This window comes from Salvelinus namaycush, chromosome 13 (assembly GCF_016432855.1).
Source record: "Salvelinus namaycush isolate Seneca chromosome 13, SaNama_1.0, whole genome shotgun sequence".
In the NCBI taxonomy this organism is placed as follows: Eukaryota; Metazoa; Chordata; class Actinopteri; order Salmoniformes; family Salmonidae; genus Salvelinus; species Salvelinus namaycush.
The window spans coordinates 21490814-21511796 of NC_052319.1; the positions used below are offsets into that span (position 1 = coordinate 21490814).

The 20983-nt window shown below is 44.1% G+C and overlaps 1 protein-coding gene and 1 non-coding gene across 2 annotated transcripts in view; one reads left to right on the forward strand and one right to left on the reverse strand.

Moving 5' to 3' along the window:
• LOC120058323 (CLIP-associating protein 1-like) overlaps nucleotides 1–20983 on the reverse strand; it is an 86395-nt gene that overhangs the window by 43227 nt on the left and 22185 nt on the right. Inside the window, exons 2-7 of the mRNA XM_039006905.1 lie at nucleotides 13748–13826; nucleotides 13365–13468; nucleotides 13015–13106; nucleotides 12582–12657; nucleotides 12068–12165; nucleotides 2691–2761 (exon numbers count right to left, since the gene is read on the reverse strand). Of these exons, the coding sequence (XP_038862833.1) occupies nucleotides 2691–2761; nucleotides 12068–12165; nucleotides 12582–12657; nucleotides 13015–13106; nucleotides 13365–13468; nucleotides 13748–13826 (520 nt within the window). The remainder of the gene's footprint in view (nucleotides 1–2690; nucleotides 2762–12067; nucleotides 12166–12581; nucleotides 12658–13014; nucleotides 13107–13364; nucleotides 13469–13747; nucleotides 13827–20983) is intronic.
• LOC120058603 lies at nucleotides 14206–14330 on the forward strand. Its single transcript, XR_005478047.1, has one exon. It is a non-coding gene; the product is annotated as a U4atac minor spliceosomal RNA (small nuclear RNA).

Sequence of the window (20983 nt, forward strand, 5' to 3'; positions counted from 1 at the left end):
TACCACGTAACTTTGGCATGAGATTTAACAGAGGCATCATGGGGGGTGAACATACAGTACAACAAGCAGCACAAACTGAGTCAATAGATGGCTGCTCTGTCTGTATCTTTATCTCATAAGTCTATCATCAACAGTACCTAGAAGCCTTCTACAAGAGTCATCTGGAGAGTTAGGCCAAATCACAATGTAGCAATGTGACATCTACAGTACGTCTTTATGAGATTTCCATCCCCAATCAGACAGCAGCCAAGCACCCTACATACCACAACCTTTCACCTCTCGAGGGGGAAAGCCCAGTGCTGACACCTCAGGAGTCAGGACAGTCCAAACATCATATTCCGTCATCTCTCTATCCAAGGACGATTAATTGCTAAAGCTCCTATTTCATGTCAACTGAACTGGAGCATGGTCTACTTGCAGCATATGTATGCCCTTTTGGGGAATACAGATTAGGACTACAGATAGAGATGAAATTCAATAGGTTTCTGAAGTGTACTCTTGTGGAGGGAGACACTCTATACATTTTCCTCCTGACAGTAGAAGAACTACTCAGTCTCCTTGCTCTAACCAAACTGACACAGGGAGAGGGAGACAAATGTTTGGGCATGCAATTCAGAACACTATTTATAACGACTCTAACAACAATCAATGCCCTTTCCTTTGGTTTCAGTCCATTAGCCACATTTCTACTGTGTTCCTTTGGGGTAATACAGCTGGTTGAGGAGAGGCTGAGGTTAATCTCGTCTGAAGGAAAGGAACAGCTACTCCTTCAGTTCACTGACTAGCTGAGAGCATTCTGAACCCAATCTGTGTCTCCAGGCAACGGCTAGCGGGCCCACACAACGCTGCACAGAACAAGGCCATGGCAGTACTCATTAGAACACATTGCAATAACAACAAGCATTTCTTATTGGTCAAGTTCAGGTAGTCCCTCCCGGTTTCAGTATGTTTGGTGCCTAATGAATATGACCCACGTCTCTACAACAAAAAGGCCCTCATTACCATGTTGTGTTCTGTTGACTGCACTCCTGTCCTCTGCTGTTTACGTACACACAGAAACTATTTGAGTGAGTGGAGAGTGGAGAGCTGAGCTCCTTGTTGCAAGCTAAGGGGGAAATCTTAGTCATCGCCTAATTTGAGCAGAAGCGTTAGGGGAGAACAAAACGACAGCGCCAAGTGCATAATGAATAGTTTAATAAGTGTCATGGAATGAATCATCTATTACTTTTCCTTTTCCAATGAAAATGTCATCAAAACCGTGTGAGCCCGAAAGTAATCTGGAAATATGAGTTTAAATAGTGAGGGGGTGAAGCAACAAAGCCCTTACACCAAGAGAGGTGTCCTTGAACTGTTTCCTCCCTTTGAAAAGTTGGACTCTGATCAACACTGAGCAAAAGCAGACATAGTGGATTGTTAATGATGTGATGCACAATAAAACAGAAAACTTATGGTTAACTTAAATAGAATATATTTACTGTGCTACTTCTCAGGGCGGTTAGATTGCCATAATAGATGTGTTGTCTCTCTCAGTAAAGTCCATAGTAATTGTCCTTGAGGGAGAAGTTACTGAGGGCATGGAAAATAGTTCCTAAATGCTGAGCAGTTTCCACAGTTCTCCTCAGCTCAGCCATTCTACCTGTCCTGCAAACAAACACTACACCCAGTCAGCTAGAATGTAATGGAGTCAGCGAGCCATTGCCCATGACACTGCAAAGAGAACTCACAGCTCTGCTTACACACTGACAGTGAACACTGAAATTTCTATGAAACACACAAGGACAGTCCTACACATACACACACACAGGCATGGCTACACTGAGGGAATGCGACATCTGAGGCCCAGAGGAGCCTGTCCTCCTGTGGGGAAACTTCTCCACTCAAGCCCCAGGATGTCCGTCTGGCCTCCTCTCACCAACACACTAACCCACACACTGGCATGACGTCTGAGAGGACCTAACATGGGCAGGAGACAGCCAGGCCACAAAGGTGCGAACAGCAAGGGGGAGGAAGGTGAGGATGGAAAACAAGTGGTGAGAGAGGGGGAAGAGAGAAAGCTGGGGAAAGATTGAGGAGTGAGTGAGAATACAACCGTAGGAGAGAGGAACTCCATTTCTAAGCATAGCTGCTGGCCTAGTTCTCTCACACAGATGAGAACAACAAAAACTTCGACAGACAAACAGAAGTGATGCAAAATCTGTTTATCACCATCCCAAATCCTAGCCACATGTTTCTACAAGTACAAAAGAACACTAGTGACTGATATTTTCTTGTTTTGCCAAATCTCAGGCGGCACTTCCTGCATTTGGTAGAAAAAAGTCTAAACTTAAAAGGAGAAAAGTAAAGACTATGAGCTCCAGTTGTGTTGTGTTTAATTCCCTCAGCCCAAATCGAAATGTGCCTAAATATCCAGCCTACGGAGACATAGAGTCACGTGCAAGAGAGACGAGATGGGGTAGATCTCCTCATTGCCATCACTGCAGAGCCCTATAGCTTCATGAGAAACTGCTTTCAGCTTAGTCAACATCAGTCAATAACATCGTATTTTGAGTCCTTCAAACAGTTCCAGAAACTAGAAGTGCATACAAAATACACAGGAACAGGAAAGAGAGAGGAACACAGGAAGCAAACAGACAGACAAACACCTCGAGAAGCCATGGTAATAACCATGAATCAACAGCTGCATCACTCACCTGAACCTGAGGATGGGATCATGTTCCCAGATCTTTGGACTTCATCAAATCTGCTGAAGATTACATTCAACCTGCAAAGGAGCGTTACAGAGGGTTATATTCAACCTAAGAGATTGAGGAAAGGAAGGTTAGAGAAAAGGAGAGAGAGAAAACAGGTCAGGAAACAGAGAGAGAGACAGGAAGATGAATCGCCGAGACTCACTGATTCAACGGACTGTATCGATTTCCACCTGTCAGAGAGAACATTTCCCCCTGGCCTGCTCAGAAGAATGGAGAGCCAAACTAGACCAAAAATAGACTAGTGACGGGGGGAAGAAACTCAATACAGTTACATATTGGGATGTTATTTTTGACACTATATCATATCATTTTGACAATATCGGAATATAACTGTTGCACAAGTTGGCTGTACCTGCACCAAAACTCCAGTATTTTCCCTTCATAGCTTGTTCCCCATCTTCTTTTTAAGTAGAGAGCCAATTTGTTTTCAGCACATTTATTTCCATGACTGATCAAAGCTCTTTTTCTTATGGCTCTCTTGTCCCTCTACTGCAGACATATGGTGAGCAATATGTTTGGAACATCAAATCGCAATAAAAATCACAGTATCGAATTGCAATATATAAAGAATCGTGAGAATCTCAATACATACGTATCGGCACCTACACTACGGTTCAAAATCTTGGGGTCACTTAGAAATGTCCTTGTTTATGAAAGAAAAGCAAATTTTTTGTCCATTAAAATACATCAAATTGATCGGAAATACAGTGTATACATTGTTAATGTTGTAAATGACTATTGTAGCTGGTTGCAATTATGTTAGCACAGCTGAAAACTGTTGTTCTGATTAAAGAAGCAATAAAACTGGCCTTCTTCAGACTAGTTGAGTATCTGGAGCATCAGCATTTGTCGGTTCGATTACAGGCTCCAAATGGCCAGAAACAAAGACATTTCTTCTGAAACTCGTCAGTCTATTCTTGTTCTAAGAAATGAAGGCTATTCCATGCGAGAAATTGACAAGAAACCGAAGATCTCGTACAACGCTGTGTACTACTCCCTTCACAGAACAGCACAAACTGTCTCTAACCAGAATAGAGGAGTGGGAGGCCCCGGTGAACAGCTGAGCAAGAGGACAAGTGCATTAGTGTGTCTAGTTTGAGAAACAGACGTCTCACAAGTCCTCAACTGGCAGCTTCATTAAATAGTACCCGCAAAACACCAGTCTCAACGTCAACAGTGAAGAGGCGACTCTGGGATGCTGGCCTTCTAGGCAGAGTTCCTCTGTCCAGTGTCTGTGTTCTTTTGCCCATCTTAATCTTTTATTTTTATTGGCCAGTCTGAGATATGGCTTTCTTTGCAACTCTGCCTAGAAGGACCGCATCCCAGAGTCGTCTCTTCACTGTTGACGTTGAGACTGGTGTTTTGCGGGTACTATTTAATGAAGCTGCCAGTTGAGGACTTGTTTGAGAAACAGACGTCTCACTAGACACTCTAATGTACTTGTCCTCTTGCTCAGTTGTGCACCGGGGCAGCCGTTTCCAGCAACAATAGTCATTTACAACATTAACAATGTCTACACTGCATTTCTGATCAATTTGATGATATTTAAAAAATGGACAACAACAAAAAATACTTTTCTTTCAAAAACAAGGCCATTTCTAAGTGACCCCAAACTTTTGACGTAGTGTAAGTATCGTGATAATATCGTATCGTGAGGTCGCTGGCAATTCCCACCACTAAAATAGACCAAATAAAACTGGCAGTTGATAATTTAATAGGTAGAATGGGTGTTTGGAGTGGCCTTGGCCAGGAGAATGTAGAGTAGAAACCTGAAGGCAGGACTGATAAAATTGTATTACATTCTAAGTTCCCCCATTCTACAAAATAGCGATTCTCTCCCCTTACAGCGGGGAAGAATCACATATGTGTTTCTGTCAGTGTCCCTGTATCCATATTGTACCTGTAAGTCAAAAGCAGCCTGCAGCACTTGGAGAATTACTGCTGACTCATACTTACACAGAACTTCTCCATCTCATCTAAAGAATGTGTCATTTAGTTTACAGGGAGAATCAGTCACTGACGGTCCCAGAGACATCAGTTCAAACTCAAAAAGTGACTGAGGAATTTCAATATGTGAGGACTGGCTCAGCTGATGTGTTGAAAGCGGTCGCTAACTAACAGATGTTTACGACACACACATTTCTAAGCTACAGTTCTCTGCAAACTCAAATCAACAAAATGTAAGGATGTACTGTATGATGTACTAAAGATGTAGGATTTATCATCACTGCATTACACTGATAAAATGAGCCAGGAACATATTTGGTGTCAACTAGGGAAAATGCTGCGTAGATGCACTTAACAAGATCGTGTCTAGTAGGCAGCTAAATCCTTTTACACTCCAATGCAATTTTACACAATTTGCATCTCTCATTATATTCACATACACATATACTGTGTATACAAAACATTAAGAACACCTGCTCTTTCCAAAACATACTGACCAGGTGAATCCAGGTGAAAGCTATGATCCCTTATTGATGTCACTTGGTAAATCCACTTCAAATCAGTGTAGATGAAGGCGAGGAGACAAGTTAAAAATGTACACTGCTCAAAAAAATAAAGGGAACACTTAAACAACACAATGTAACTCCAAGTCAATCACACTTCTGTGAAATCAAACTGTCCACTTAGGAAGCAACACTGATTGACAATAAATTTCACATGCTGTTGTGCAAATGGAATAGACAAAAGGTGGAAATTATAGGCAATTAGCAAGACACCCCCAATAAAGGAGTGGTTCTGCAGGTGGTGACCACAGACCAATTCTCAGTTCCTATGCTTCCTGGCTGATGTTTTGGTCACTTTTGAATGCTGGCGGTGCTTTCACTCTAGTGGTAGCATGAGACGGAGTCTACAACCCACACAAGTGGCTCAGGTAGTGCAGCTCATCTAGGATGGCACATCAATGCGAGCTGTGGCAAGAAGGTTTGCTGTGTCTGTCAGCGTAGTGTCCAGAGCATGGAGGCGCTACCAGGAGACAGGCCAGTACATCAGGAGACGTGGAGGAGGCCGTAGGAGGGCAACAACCCAGCAGCAGGACCGCTACCTCCGCCTTTGTGCAAGGAGGAGCACTGCCAGAGCCCTGCAAAATGACCTCCAGCAGGCCACAAATGTGCATGTGTCTGCTCAAACAGTCAGAAACAGACTCCATGAGGTGGTATGAGGGCCCGACGTCCACAGGTGGGGGTTGTGCTTACAGCCCAACACCGTGCAGGATGTTTGGCATTTGCCAGAGAACACCAAGATTGGCAAATTCGCCACTGGCGCCCTGTGCTCTTCACAGATGAAAGCAGGTTCACACTGAGCACATGTGACAGACGTGACAGAGTCTGGAGACGCCGTGGAGAACGTTCTGCTGCCTAAAACATCCTCCAGCATGACCGGTTTGGCAGTGGGTCAGTCATGGTGTGGGGTGGCATTTCTTTGGGGGGCCGCACAGCCCTCCATGTGCTCGCCAGAGGTAGCCTGACTGCCGATTAGGTACCGAGATGAGATCCTCAGACCCCTTGTGAGACCATATGCTGGTGCGGTTGGCCCTGGGTTCCTCCTAATGCAAGACAATGCTAGACCTCATGTGGCTGGAGTGTATCAGCAGTTCCTGCAAGAGGAAGGCATTGATGCTATGGACTGGCCCGCCCGTTCCCCAGACCTGAATACAATTGAGCACATCTGGGACATCATGTCTCGCTCCATCCACCAACGCCACGTTGCACCACAGACTGTCCAGGAGTTGGCGGATGCTTTAGTCCAGGTCTGGGAGGAGATCCCTCAGGAGACCATCCGCCACCTCATCAGGAGCATGCCCAGGCGTTGTAGGGAGGTCATACAGGCACGTGGAGGCCACACACACTACTGAGCCTCATTTTGACTTGTTTTAAGGACATTACATCAAAGTTGGATCAGCCTGTAGTGTTGTTTTCCACTTTAATTTTGAGTGTGACTCCAAATCCAGACCTCCATGGGTTGATAAATTTGATTTCCATTGATAATTTTTGTGTGATTTTGTTGTCAGCACATTCAACTATGTAAAGAAAAAAGTATTTAATAAGAATATTTCATTCATTCAGATCTAGGATGTGTTATTTTAGTGTTCCCTTAATTTTTTTGAGCAGTGTATTTTTAAGCCTTGAGACAATTGAGACATGGATAGTGTATGTGTGCCATTTAGAAGGTGAATGGGCAAGACAAAAGATTTAAGTGGCTTTAAATGGGGTATGGTAGTAGGTGCCAAGCGCACCGGTTTGTGTCAAGAACTGCAACGCTGCTGGGTTTTTCCACCCAAAAGTCCACCACCCAAAAGACATCCAGCCATCTTGACACAACTGTGGGAATCATTGGAGTCGAGATGGGCCAGCATCCCTGTGGAACGCTTTGGACACCTTGTGGAGTCCAAGCCCTGCCAAATTGAGGCTGTTCTGAGGGCAAAAGGGGGGTGTAACTCCATATTAGGAAAGTGCTCTTAATGTTTGGTTTACTTGGTTTACTTGGTAAAAGGGGCCTCGCAAGCAGTTCTAAGCCAATATCCCCTTTTCCCACAAATGGCAGTTCGTTAAAATGACAAAATTAGAATGACATTCTCACACTGTGTGCAACATAGGTTATTTAAAGTAACTGTCCAGTGTTTCCAGATTTCTATTAAATATAACCTATAATTAATTAACTACAATATGAGTGAAATTGTTTTCCTTACAATCATTTTTTATTAAGTACTTTAAAAAGCTGCTTTTCTGTGTTGGAATGGTGTGGTCCAGGGTTTCCGTTAAGCACATATGGCGCCAGACAACGTGACCGGGGAGATTTTAATTTACTGGCCATTAGAGAAATTTACCGGACACTTATGCGTTGGGTGTGTAACACATTAGGGCGTCCACTGACAGTTCTCAGCATGACACAAATCACATTTCCATTGCGGTAATTCATCTTAACAAAACATGCAACTCCTGTAATGAAGCAGCCAATAAAAAGTAATTTTCAAAAATGTGCCAAAATGCGACTTGCGTGGAAAAGGGAAAACACCATTCTAAAAAGCACACCTGATGCAAGCGGTATATGACAGAGGTGAAAATCTCAGCTAGGAAACTCAGAAAGAGGGTGATTTTAAAGATGCAACAACTAGGATGGGTTGCTACTGTGACTAGGATTGTGTATTTGTCTTCTAGACAATGAAAGAACTGTTGATATGAAAACCAATAGAACAGGAGAGAAATGACATTTGAGGTAGTCTTTCATAGGCAGGGTGAGTGGCAAAAGGCCTAGCTGATTATTGAGTTGGGCTGCCAGTGAAAAGCATCTGAAATATGTGTGAAGACAATGCGTCTTGAGTATAATTTAAAATGATGAGACAAGAAGAAGGGGAGGGGTGTGAAGCGAAAATAGCCTACACACCCGTCTCTCTCCAGAATGCATGTGCTCAGCGCTCCAGAATCCACTCAGCTGTCTCCTGTCAATTTTGTGCATTCATTATTTCATGTGAATTGTTTGTTCTTTGATTGTTTATTTTGACAAATTCCCCGTTACATATGTCACAAGTAGTAAATGTACAGTAACCATTAATACCCATCATTTGGTTAAATTCATTTCTGACTCATTGCTTTGCAGGTCTCCATCACCTTGACATAACTGTTTCTGTTTTGTCCTGTCACACTAGAAGTGCATTGTATTACTAATTAGGCATACAGTCATTTACCGTTCTCATTCTCGGAGAGAAACATTGTAGAGTTCACAACCTGCTACACTTCTGAGAAACAAGTTTTGGTTTATTTCATAATCATCATTTACGAGTATAAATGTTTTCATTGTCTTTTCTTTAGAGTGCTTTGCTTTTTCTCCCAGTCAATTTGGCCGGCAACAATTGTATTTATCAGCTTTTCATTATATTTTTTTTATGGCCAAAAAGACAACAATTACCGGCTAACGGAAACCCTGATGTGGTCACACCCCAACAACAAAATGGTGTGGGCGTATAGCAATCATACAAAATATTCATCCGAGTAGATCGCTGATTGGCCAGCTGCTCCTCCTCAGGAGGATGACATCATCCTCTAGGAGGAAATAGCAAGCATTTTTGAAACAGCCTGTTTGAGACACAATTTTGAGGTGGGGTTTTTTAAGTGTTTTTTTCTCCAATATATGCTTTGTACACAAATACGAAAATAGGATGAGTCAACAACATTATTTGGGTAACAGAATCTTATTTACATTTAAAAGTGAGATTTTCACTGGACAGTTACTTTAAATCACATTCATTATATCTAACTGTGGAAGACTTTGATGTATTCAAAGCTTTATTAAAAATGTTGAATCAAATAAATACAAGGTATTTGGCAGGAGGAATCTCCTCTGAACATATGGATATGAAGGCTTAGTTAGTATTTAACTGGATCTAACTAATCTCCATTGTAATTGCTCATGGATCTCTTGGAGCAAATGGATTGAGAGTGTGACTACAGACAGAAGGAGGGCACAGGTGGCCACAAGAGAGCCTCAGCACCCACCCTGGCCTACGCCCCAGACCAAATCTAATCATGGGCAGAGGAAGCACTCCTAAAGGGAGACCAAATGAGCTTACCCTCTTCAAGTTCCCTTTATAAAAAGGCATCTCTCCCTTTGGGTCTGGGAAATAGTTTTGCAATACTAGCTAAAACAATGAAGAGTGGTATGATAACCAATACAAGGACCAAAAATGGCAGCAGTAAACTAAATGGGAGGGGGGGGGGGGGGGATCAGAGAGACAGATGGCTCGGTCAGAACAGATGTTCCCCTTTAACTCTCGAACCACGGAGACAAATGGGTATTAATCAATCTGCTTCCCTTCCCCACTCAACCATGCAGGCACTTAGCTGGAGGCCAGGCTGAGTCTTCACAATTGTCCCCGTCACACCCACTACCATCATGATTAAATACTGTGGTATCACTTGGTATCATATCACTGAGAGACTTCAAGGGCAACTCAAGAGCCTCTGTGGCCAAAATTAGCCTATCGCAGGCCTGCGTCCAAGCTCTCCTCAGTAGTTGTTCTCCAATGAGGCATCACGGTACAGTGGACGGTCTAATCCAATAACAAGTGTATTGGTGTATGGATTCATTCAATAAAGACTGACGTCTGGCTACCATACACTCTATCCCTTCCCTACAGCCACTCCACAGACACAGGCAGGCTGGTGCGGCAGCGGTAATGTTATATATTACCCATGGTGCTTCACTAATTGGAGGTCTGACAGCCACAGTGAAAGGGAAGCTAGCTAGCTAGTGGTTATGATGGAGTGTTCCTTTATTAAACGCTGCAGGCCAGGGCAGAGCCCGTGGAGAGGGATCAGTAGATTATGACCGCTGATAGAAGACACTAGACAGCCATTCTGGGGTTATGGTCTGAGGCTACCAGAGCCTATGAGGCTTTATGTGGATAGCTGGACACTAGGGACTAATGGCCTGTTGAAATGATCAGCTTTCAGGGAGGCACTGCAGAAAAGTGAGACAATAATTTTCAAAATGCACTTTTGATTGAAAGATTCTGTATTGTCAGTGTTATACAGTAATCTTGAATGAAACATCTAACACTTGATATTAACAGATGATTTAAACTAGGTTGTTTCCTTTACACGAGACCAACACCTCTTTCACATTGTTCTTGTCTACAGGGTTCTGGTATACAGTGGTTTTTCTACAGGGTTCTGGTCTACAGTGTTCTGGTCTACAGTGTTTTGACAGTGTTCTGGTCTACAGTGTTTTGACAGTGTTCTGGTCTACAGTGTTTTGACAGTGTTCTGGTCTACAGTGTTTTGACAGTGTTCTGGTCTACAGTGTTCTGGTCTACAGTGTTTTGACAGTGTTCTGGTCTACAGTGTTTTGACAGTGTTCTGGTCTACAGTGTTTTGACAGTGTTCTGGTCTACAGGGTTCTGGTCTACAGGGTTCGACAGTGTTCTGGTCTACAGGGTTCGACAGTGTTCTGGTCTACAGTGTTTTGACAGTGTTCTGGTCTACAGTGTTTTGACAGTGTTCTGGTCTACAGTGTTCTGGTCTACAGTGTTTTGACAGTGTTCTGGTCTACAGTGTTTTGACAGTGTTCTGGTCTACAGGGTTCTGGTCTACAGGGTTCGACAGTGTTCTGGTCTACAGGGTTCGACAGTGTTCTGGTCTACAGTGTTTTGACAGTGTTCTGGTCTACAGTGTTTTGACAGTGTTCTGGTCTACAGTGTTCTGGTCTACAGTGTTCTGGTCTACAGTGTTTTGACAGTGTTCTGGTCTACAGTGTTTTGACAGTGTTCTGGTCTACAGGGTTCTGGTCTACAGGGTTCTGGTCTACAGGGTTCTAGTCTACAGTGTTCTGGTCTACAGTGTTCTGGTCTACAGTGTTCTGGTCTACAGTGTTCTGGTCTACAGTGTTCTGGTCTACAGTGTTCTGGTCTACAGTGTTTTGACAGTGTTCTGGTCTACAGTGTTTTGACAGTGTTCTGGTCTACAGTGTTCTGGTCTACAGTGTTCTGGTCTACAGTGTTCTGGTCTACAGTGTTTTGACAGTGTTCTGGTCTACAGTGTTTTGACAGTGTTCTGGTCTACAGTGTTCTGGTCTACAGTGTTTTGACAGTGTTCTGGTCTACAGTGTTCTGGTCTACAGTGTTCTGGTCTACAGTGTTTTGACAGTGTTCTGGTCTACAGTGTTTTGACAGTGTTCTGGTCTACAGGGTTCTGGTCTACAGGGTTCTGGTCTACAGTGTTCTGGTCTACAGTGTTCTGGTCTACAGTGTTCTGGTCTACAGTGTTCTGGTCTACAGTGTTTTGACAGTGTTCTGGTTTCCATGTTCTGGTCTACAGTGTTTTGGTCCACAGGGTTCTGGTCTACAGGGTTCTGTAGGCTGTTGAAAGGATCAGAGAAAGTGTACAACAAGCACTTTAAGATGAAATAGTAGAGGCCTTTAGGACCGTTAAATTAGACCACACCCCTCTTTTCCATTGTTGTTGGCTACAGTATTTGCACAATAACCTGGGGGTGGGGCTGAGGTGTGTGTCCTACCCTCCATACACACACCGCCTCCCACTCTGCGAAGTGTTTACCTGATCCATGCACAGTGTTTTTCACCTAAGAAATAATTCCTTTATTCTACTTCTATGTTTTTAACTATGATCACAACCTAACATCCTAACGCACAGCCTTGTGCTGGGAAGGCTGCTGAATCAGCACTATACCTGACCCATTTACACACTCAGTACAGTAAGGGGGGTGGGGGGTGGAAGAGGGAGAAAGAAGTATGAATAGTGATGGGGAAGAATGCGAGAGAGAGAGAGGACACACACGAGGTAGAAAGTCCATCGTACCGTGACTGTGGTAGGCCCTTCTTGCTAAGGTCCATCCTCACCCTCTCCCCCACGTGTCTGTAGATCTCCACCAGGCAGCCCATAGCTGCGTCTCTCACCTGAGGACAACGGGGGTAAGGTTCAAAAGGCAATCTTAGCGTTCTTAGACTAGATCAACTGTCTGTTAGAACTAGCTGGAGAATGCAATTATCAGTCACTTATATAAACCCTGTTTCAGCCATATTACTTGAAAACGTTCAATAGATGTTTATGCGCCCACTAGTATATGTTTAATGCTCTTAAAACAGTAACTGTAGATCAACATTTAGCCTGCCTCCACCAGCAGATGGCCCTGTCATGTTATGTGGTTGTACATCTCTTTACAGCCACTAAGGGGCTCCATGCCCCTATGCTAAAATGCTGCTGCAGTCGACTCCTTTGTCTGTGCTAGAGCTCTCTCTCTCCCTGGCCAGCAATGTAATAAACTGATTCATGACACAGCAAACAGACTGGGACACAAATAGGCTGTACATACCTGACTGGTGGGATCTCCTAGAAGATTACATATGTGAGGGACTATTTTACTGAGGGTTAGGCCTTGGGCTCCGTACCTGGAAGAACAAAGACAGAGGATGTCAATGACATCATTAGGTAAGCATTAGCTATAGCATCACAACAAAATAAAGACTCCTGACTATAAAGACCTTACCATATCATTGTATAATTCTCTATGATACACATCAGATAATATTGTCACATTTTAAATCAAATCAAGGCTCATCTATTCTCTTGGCAGTTAGCAAAATGTCCATTGCTAACAGAGAATTATACCCTGTCCATTACGCACAAATGACAAAAAACATTAGCAATGTTAAAATAAATCAGCTGAGAGCTATAGTACACATCTGGTGTATGAGTAAGGACAGACAGATTCAAAGATGGGTGATTGAGAGGCCAGGCAGTCTTACATGTTGAGAGTTGAGATGAGACAAAGGCACACTCCCTCTCTGGTCCTGTTGTTCTTGTGTTTGAAGCCTCCCAGCATTCTGTCCCAAACATACTAGGGAGGAGAGGACAGGATATTTGTACCAGGTCAACAATCAATCACTTTTTTAAAATCATGGATCAGGATCATATAAATTAACATACAATCGAGTCAGGAATCAAAGAGTACTAGGGATTCAGAAATCAATAAACTTGGCATTTATCAATTTGAGATTGTAGGATTGACTTTTGATAGTACTGTAGTATCACCACGAGAAAGCGAGGGAATCATATGATCCTGGTTTGTCAATAACTCGTCTGTGTGTGTACGTACCTGTGGGGAGGCAGCCTGCTCCATGATTTTCAGCAGCAGGATTTGATCTTGGTCTCTGACTTGGTCTTTGGAATCACCCAGACGATCTATCAGACTGGCCAGTACTTGAGACACAGCAGAGAGATGGAGACATAGAGAAGAGAAGAACAGACAGGGAAAGAGGTAGCATTGTTATCTAAAGGTGTGAACGAGGAGTTAAAATCCAATGGAGCTCAATAGTCTAGTCTATGCAGGAATACAATACAGTGTTTTTTAGTCAGACATTTTGTCTAGAAACCTAAACCTATTTTTAATTTTGTCTAGAAACCTAAACATATTTTTATTTGAACTAATTTAACCATGAAGAAAGCTATATTTTTAAGATAATAAAATTACAATCTTACCTGTTCCCACATGGTTCCTAAATCGGTCCTGTAACCTTGTCACTAAGGCAGATAAAAGGTCTATACCTAGCAAAGCCACCTGGGAAAACACAAGAGGGACATTTTTAATAAATATAAAAATACAAAATGACAAAATATGAAAAACCCCATAGAAATTACAATATCATAAAAGATTTTACCAACATTCTACTAAAACGAACAATTTCCCCCTCTTCCTTCTGATTGAGTTCAGTATGCAAATTTTGTTGCAAAGGATTGTGGGTAAACGGAAATATCTTCACTTGATCTGCTCATAAAAGAACAATGGATGATGCTGCTGCTCTGAAATCTTCGTAATCTTGACCTATTAAACTTTAGTACAGCACTGCCATAAAAAAATCATTTAAAAAATTGCCACCCACCATGAGGAAAACCATGGCTGATGTAAGCTAAGTGCACTGCCCCCCCCAATATATTCAACTTTCCTTGTCATGGGGTGAGGGAGCTGCTCAATGAACGTCTAGTGAGAGTAGCCCTGCTAACACCATAACGACACATAAGCATCACCTGAGCTTGCTCAGTCCATGGTGCAATTTTTGGAACCCAATCTTGTAAATAACATGCCACACTGACCAAAGATCCCAGCTGCATTGAAGAACACTGGCATCTACTGGTATGTGTGAGAAATGTAGGATGTACCAGCCATGGGTCGATTTTTTTTTTTCAGCCGATGGTCGGGGGCCAGAACTTAATTACAAATAATTTGCTGACTGTAAATTTACTGCAAAAAGCCTAAACAGATTTAACATTTGACTAGATAATAATTTTAAACCTTTATTATGTTTGGGAACACTGATTGGCTGGTGTTTTACAGTCTTATATCCAATAATAACATAAATAACACAATAAATATATTGGGGAAACCTGGTCCATGTTATCCAATTTAACAGTCAGCTTCCTTCTACTGCACAACTTTAGCAGATATCCTTTCCTCAATTTAGGCTACAGGCTGGTTAAAGTTTACTTGAACAATACCAGCAGCAGGCATGTCTCCTCTGGGGCATAATCCTGATCCTTTGTTCCCAGGCGCAGACAAAAGGGAATTACAGTAATTATACTGATGACAAGCCTGAAACAAAAGGCCTGGAGGAGAGAACTAAAACTGGGTGGCCAGAGGAGAGGACCTTAAAAAGAGCCTCAAACTGCAGCTCTGATTTCAACCACATTTAGTCTCTTCTCGGAGCAGAATTTAGATTCCCTCTATGGACAGCAACTACTCACCCCAGAATCTGCTTACCCCATTGCTGTCAAAAGTGTATGATTACACTCACATGCACACTCTCCCTGTATTCATCTACACACAGACACACACAATGTCAGACTTGGGTGTCGGCCAATAGTGCCAGGAGGCAGGGTCATCAGGGGGAGAGGCGGATGGAGGATGGCTGCTGCAGTGCCCCCTTCCTGCCTGTTGATAGTGTGTGTGGGGGTATGAGTGTGTGTGTATGGGTGCGTGTGTGTAAGTGTGTGTGTGCGCATCCTCTCTTTAGTCTCCACCCCCAGTCTGAGAGACAGACACCTCCCACTCTCTGGTCCCTGCAGACAGACAGATGGCTACCCCCTCCTGTCTTCCCGTGGCTCAGGGCTGGTAAACATAGTAGGGATTTGTCCTATCATCATGAATTCTCTGTCATTTCCCCTCTCAATGACTTTCACCAGGGGAATGTTGATGTTCTGAGACAAGCTGGCAGACTGACTGGGTCTATCGTTCTACTTTTACTTTTTGTCAACACTTTCTTTCTCTTGTTTGTTTTAAAAGTTCATAGGAGGTGGTGATGAAGAATAAATAGGGGCAGAATGTACACTCTCCCGCCAGCCCACATCAATTCTGACCTACAACAACACAATTAGACAATTCCCAGACCTGTCTGTCCGTCCCACCTTGGCTAACTAGCGAGTAGCAGAGTATGGATCCCCACCTAGAGATATATGCTACAGGATATTGAGGCTGGTGGCCATCCTGTCTGATGACACGCTGGTAAAATAAGCTCATCTCAGTCGCTGTGGGACCCACGTCCCCATTAAACCTGCAGCTCTCTCTACAGCACTGCATTATGCTGTAGCCATCTCTAGCATACAGTGGCATCACTTGCCAAGAGGACAAATGACTCAGACAATTATATGACAAACAGCACCTACAGTCCTATACACAGTAGATCTTTATATGTCAGAGATAAACAAGGAAGGGGACATCAGAGGAGTACATGCCCATCCTACTAGCATGAAGACATGCCACACAAAGCAAGCAGCCCCAGCCAGTAGGGCTAGCTCGGTATAGCCAGCCGGTAGGGCTAGCTCGGTATAGCCAGCCGGTAGGGCTAGCTCGGGCTAGCCAGCCGGTAGGGCTAGCTCGGGCTAGCCAGCCGGTAGGGCTAGCTCGGGCTAGCCAGCCGGTAGGGCTAGCTCGGTATAGCCAGCCGGTAGGGCTAGCTCGGTATAGCCAGCCGGTAGGGCTAGCTCGGTATAGCCAGCCAGTAGTGCTAGCTCGGTATAGCCAGCCAGTAGGGCTAGCTCGGTATAACCAGCCAGTAGTGCTAGCTCGGTATAACCAGCCAGTAGTGCTAGCTCGGTATAACCAGCCAGTAGTGCTAGCTCGGTATAACCAGCCAGTAGTGCTAGCTCGGTATAACCAGCCAGTAGGGCTAGCTCGGTATAACCAGCCAGTAGTGCTGGCTCGGTATAGCCAGCCAGTAGGGCTAGCTCGGTATAACCAGCCAGTAATGCTGGCTCGGTATAGCCAGCCAGTAGTGCTGGCTCGGTATAGCCAGCCAGTAGTGCTGGCTCGGTATAGCCAGCCAGTAGGGCTAGCTCGGTATAACCAGCCAGTAGTGCTAGCTCGGTATAACCAGCCAGTAGTGCTGGCTCGGTATAGCCAGCCAGTAGTGCTGGCTCGGTATAGCCAGCTATATGTGTTCTCTATTAGTAGAGGGTTTCCTCTCGTGCCAAAATCCATCAGCCATCTGTATTACAATGGACACTTAATGACATCTCATTCACTCAAACATGTCTGCTATTCGTCCCTGGGAGTCATGGAAAAGAAGGATTCCCCCCCACACTCCTCTGATGTGGCTGGACCAGGCTTAGATTTAATCATGGCAAAGCCCATTCTCTTTTATATTACTTCCAGTGGCTTGACAAACCACACACACACACACACACACACACACACACACACACACACACACACACACACACACAAATGCAGAGTGACCTCCCTCCCTTGTCTGCTGAGACAGTAGAAGTACATATTAGATCAGACAGGCATGGATGTAATGCAGATTCATATGCACGTACCCCCCCCCCCACCCACCCACCCACACACACGGTGGGCTCTCACTGCAGTGATTTTCCATGAGTCAGGGGAACAGCTGGGCTGAGTGGTGGCTGAGTGGTTGAATGGCTGGAGGAGAGGAGAGGACAGCCAGCCAGTTAGACAACCTGTCCCTGTCCGGACAGACAGAGCCCAGAGGCAGAGCTACACAGTAGTTACCTAACACATAGCACCCTGTCATTACTCTGGATGCCTGACCCTCCTTCCCTCCCTCACATCAAAGGTTTAGCAGCTGATTCTGGATCAGTTTTGTGTTCTTAGCACTACCCTGGTTGGAGTCAGAACTGGGGGTTGACTGGACTGGTCCTAGACCAGTGCTTGGGGCCGGTAGTGAGTGATGCTGGTAATATTATGCTACAGCTACTGTGTGTGTTGTTCCCAGCAGCCGAGCACAGTGACTCAGCAATAGGTAGGCTAGTCAGCAGGCAGTACTCAGGAGCCTGAGGGAGAGCAGTCCTAAAGCAGAGTAAAAAAAAACAAGTAAACACGCATTAACCAAACATAAACACACACAAACACACGGCAGTATTTCCAATCCACTTCACACATACGATGCTCCCTGCCTCCCCCTGTTAATGCTTGAATTCCTGAAGTGAAAACCGTCTCCTCCTCCAGCTATATAGAGATCCTAGATGAGTACCTACCCATCATATCTTCCCTCTGCTGAATGCAGCACTACAGAGGTGCTATGGCTATAGCTCTGGTATTTATCGTTTACTGATAGTAGTCTTATCTAAAGGCCGACGGTTCTGCCTGAACTTCAGCTCCAACGTGTGTTCTTCATGCTTAGGCCCTATATGCATATTCACTAGACTCAGCCATTCCCTAGTGCTGTGTTATGGTCACATCTCAGATCGAGATGAGATATTACATGGGACAGGGCTTCCAGATAAGCGGTGTGTATCTATCTGTGTGTGTGCAGAGGCTTTAGCCCTGGCTCTGTGTCTCCACACCTCCACATTACTGCAGCTAGGCCACATCCCTGCTCCTGCCTGAGGCTGTACAACCATCCCTACAGAACTAACACTAGCCTGTTAGACAGCTCACTACCATCCACGGGTTACATTCCCCACACCTCCTCCATCTCACATAGTTCAGTATAGAGATGGGTGCTGGAGGCATAGGTAGAGAGGTATAAGAGAGAGGCCATAGAGATGACTATAAACGCTACATCTATTTCTATGTATCAGGCCCAAACCATGGGACATCAATGTTCTGATAGTCTGGTGTTTTTAGGCAAACAGTGTGTAAGGGACCAGTGTTCTGATGTTCTGGAGGTGCGCATGGGACCGGTTACTGCAGGCAGGATGCGTAGCAACGTGACCACACAACATACTGACACTACGTAAAAATACACTTATGGTGAAGTGACGATAGAGAGGATTTGCAGGTTTGTTAGGCGAACATTATTGCATAACAAGTATTATGCTCCTCCATGACAATCTGTCGGTGTATGAGCGCAGGATAAATGAAAAGCTGAGTTAAAGGGTAGCCTCTGACAACACATCAAACACAACCCTCTCTCACACACACACACATACACACGTGGCAGCTAGGGTTGCACATTTTGGGGATTATTCAGAGGTGGAACATTTCCATGGGAATTAACGGGAATATATGGGAATATATGCAAATTAATATTAATACCATTTAAATGTAGATGTTTTTTGCATTGGATATATTTACCATATCATATGAAGACCGAAACATAAACCTTATCATAAGTAAACAATTGCAAATGATTAAATCCTTCCAATAGAAATAAATAAATACAAATTTTGTTATGAATTTAACTTTAATTAAATGAGTTGACTCTTCACATGGGATGATTTCACTGAACCAACAAAAGGGAATATTGAATGATCCATTGCATCTCCCAAAAACATTTTCAACATACATCTGTAAAATGATAGTCTAGAAACTAAAGATTTGGTTGTCTTCCTCTCAGGCTTCCATGTCTTCTCCCTGGACCTCCTCAATGTCCACCTCTTGAACATCAGACTCTGAGGCCTCATCTTCACTGTCACTTTCCAACCTTGTTGAGGATGGCTCGTTGTCAAGCTCAAAAAGCCTCAAATTTGCCTGGATGGCCACCAATTTTTCAACCCTTGTATTGGTCAGCCGGTTACGTGCTTTGGTGTGTGTGTTCCCAAACAAGGGCCAGTTGCATTCTGAGGCGGCTGATGTTGATGGGATTTGGAGGATGATGGAGGCAACAGGGGAAAGAGCCTCAGATCCACAAAGTCCCTTCCAGTAGGTGGCTGATGAGATATGTTGGCACAACTGCCATATTGCATCTCCATCCCAAAGCCCTTGCTTGGAAGTGTACTTCGCCAGACTGCCAAGAGCCTTGCCCTCATCCAGGCCAAGGTGGCGAGACACAGTAGTGATGACACCATAGGCCTTGTTGATCTCTGCACCAGACAGGATGCTCTTGCCAGCATACTTGGGGTCCAACATGTACTCTGTGGCGTATATGGGCTTTAGGCAGAAGTCTTTACACTTGTTGATGTATTTCAGAACTGCAGTTTCCTCTGCTTGGAGCAACAGTGAAGAGGGCAGTACGGATTTCTTCTCTTACATCTGCAAGCAGAGTCGGAACATCAGACAAGATGGCATTGTCTCCCTCAATCCGTGCAATGGCTACTACTATAGGTTTCAGGAGTTTCAGGCTGCTTACCACTCTCTCCCAAAATACATCATCCAAGGAGGATCCTCTTGATGGGGCTGTCCATATCGGCAGACTGTGATATGGCCATTTCTTGGAGAGACTCCTTCCCCTCCAGGAGATTGTCAAACATGATAACACCACCACCCGAATGGGTGTTGCTGGGCAACTTCAATGTGGTACTCTTAGTCTTCTCACTATGCTTGGTGAGGTAGATTGCTGCCATAACTTGATGACCCTTCACATACCTAACCATTTCCTTGGCTCTCTTGTAGAGTGTATCCATTGTTTTCAGTGCCATGATGTCCTTGAAGAGCAGATTCAATGCATGAGCAGCACAGCCAATGGGTGTGATGTGAAGGTAGGACTCCACCACTTCAGACCAAGCAGCCTTCATGTTTGCAGAATTGTCTGTCACCAGTGCAAATACCTTCTGTGGTCCAAGGTCATTGATGACTGCCTTCAGCTCATCTGCAATGTAGAGACCGGTGTGTCTGTTGTCCCTTGTGTCTGTGCTCTTGTAGAATACTGGTTGAGGGGTGGAGATAAAGTTAATTATTCCTTGCCCACGAACATTTGATCACCCATCAGAGATGATTGCAAGATACAGTTTGCTTTCTCTATAATTTGCTTGACCTTCACTTGAACTCTGTTGAACTTTGCATCCAGCAAATGAGTAGATAAAGCATGTCTGGTTGGAGGGGTGTATGCTGGGCGAAGAACATTCAGAAATCTCTTCCAATACACATGGCCTGTGAGCATCAGAGGTTAACCAGTTGCATACACAGCTCGAACAAGACATTCATCAGCATTTCTCTGACTACGTTCCTCCATTGAGTCAAAAAAATATATGATTCCAGGAGAACCATGAGCTGTTGCTATCAATAAGGTGCCTGATTCATAATTTTCACCTCGAATAGAAGTAGAGGGACTTTTGTCAGAGGTTTCTTGTTGTGAGCGCTGAGTGAACTTTATGCACTTGGCCAGAGGATTCTGCATCTTTGTTGCAATCTTCACATATGATTTGGCACAGTATTTGCAAATGTACACAGCTTTTCCTTCTACATTAGCTGCAGTGAAATGTCTCCACACATCAGATAGTGCCGGTGGCATTTTCCTATAAAGATGAGATTTTTATTTTTGTAAAAATGAATAAAAATACAATTCCATGTACAGCTAAACAGTTAAGCAGTTAGAT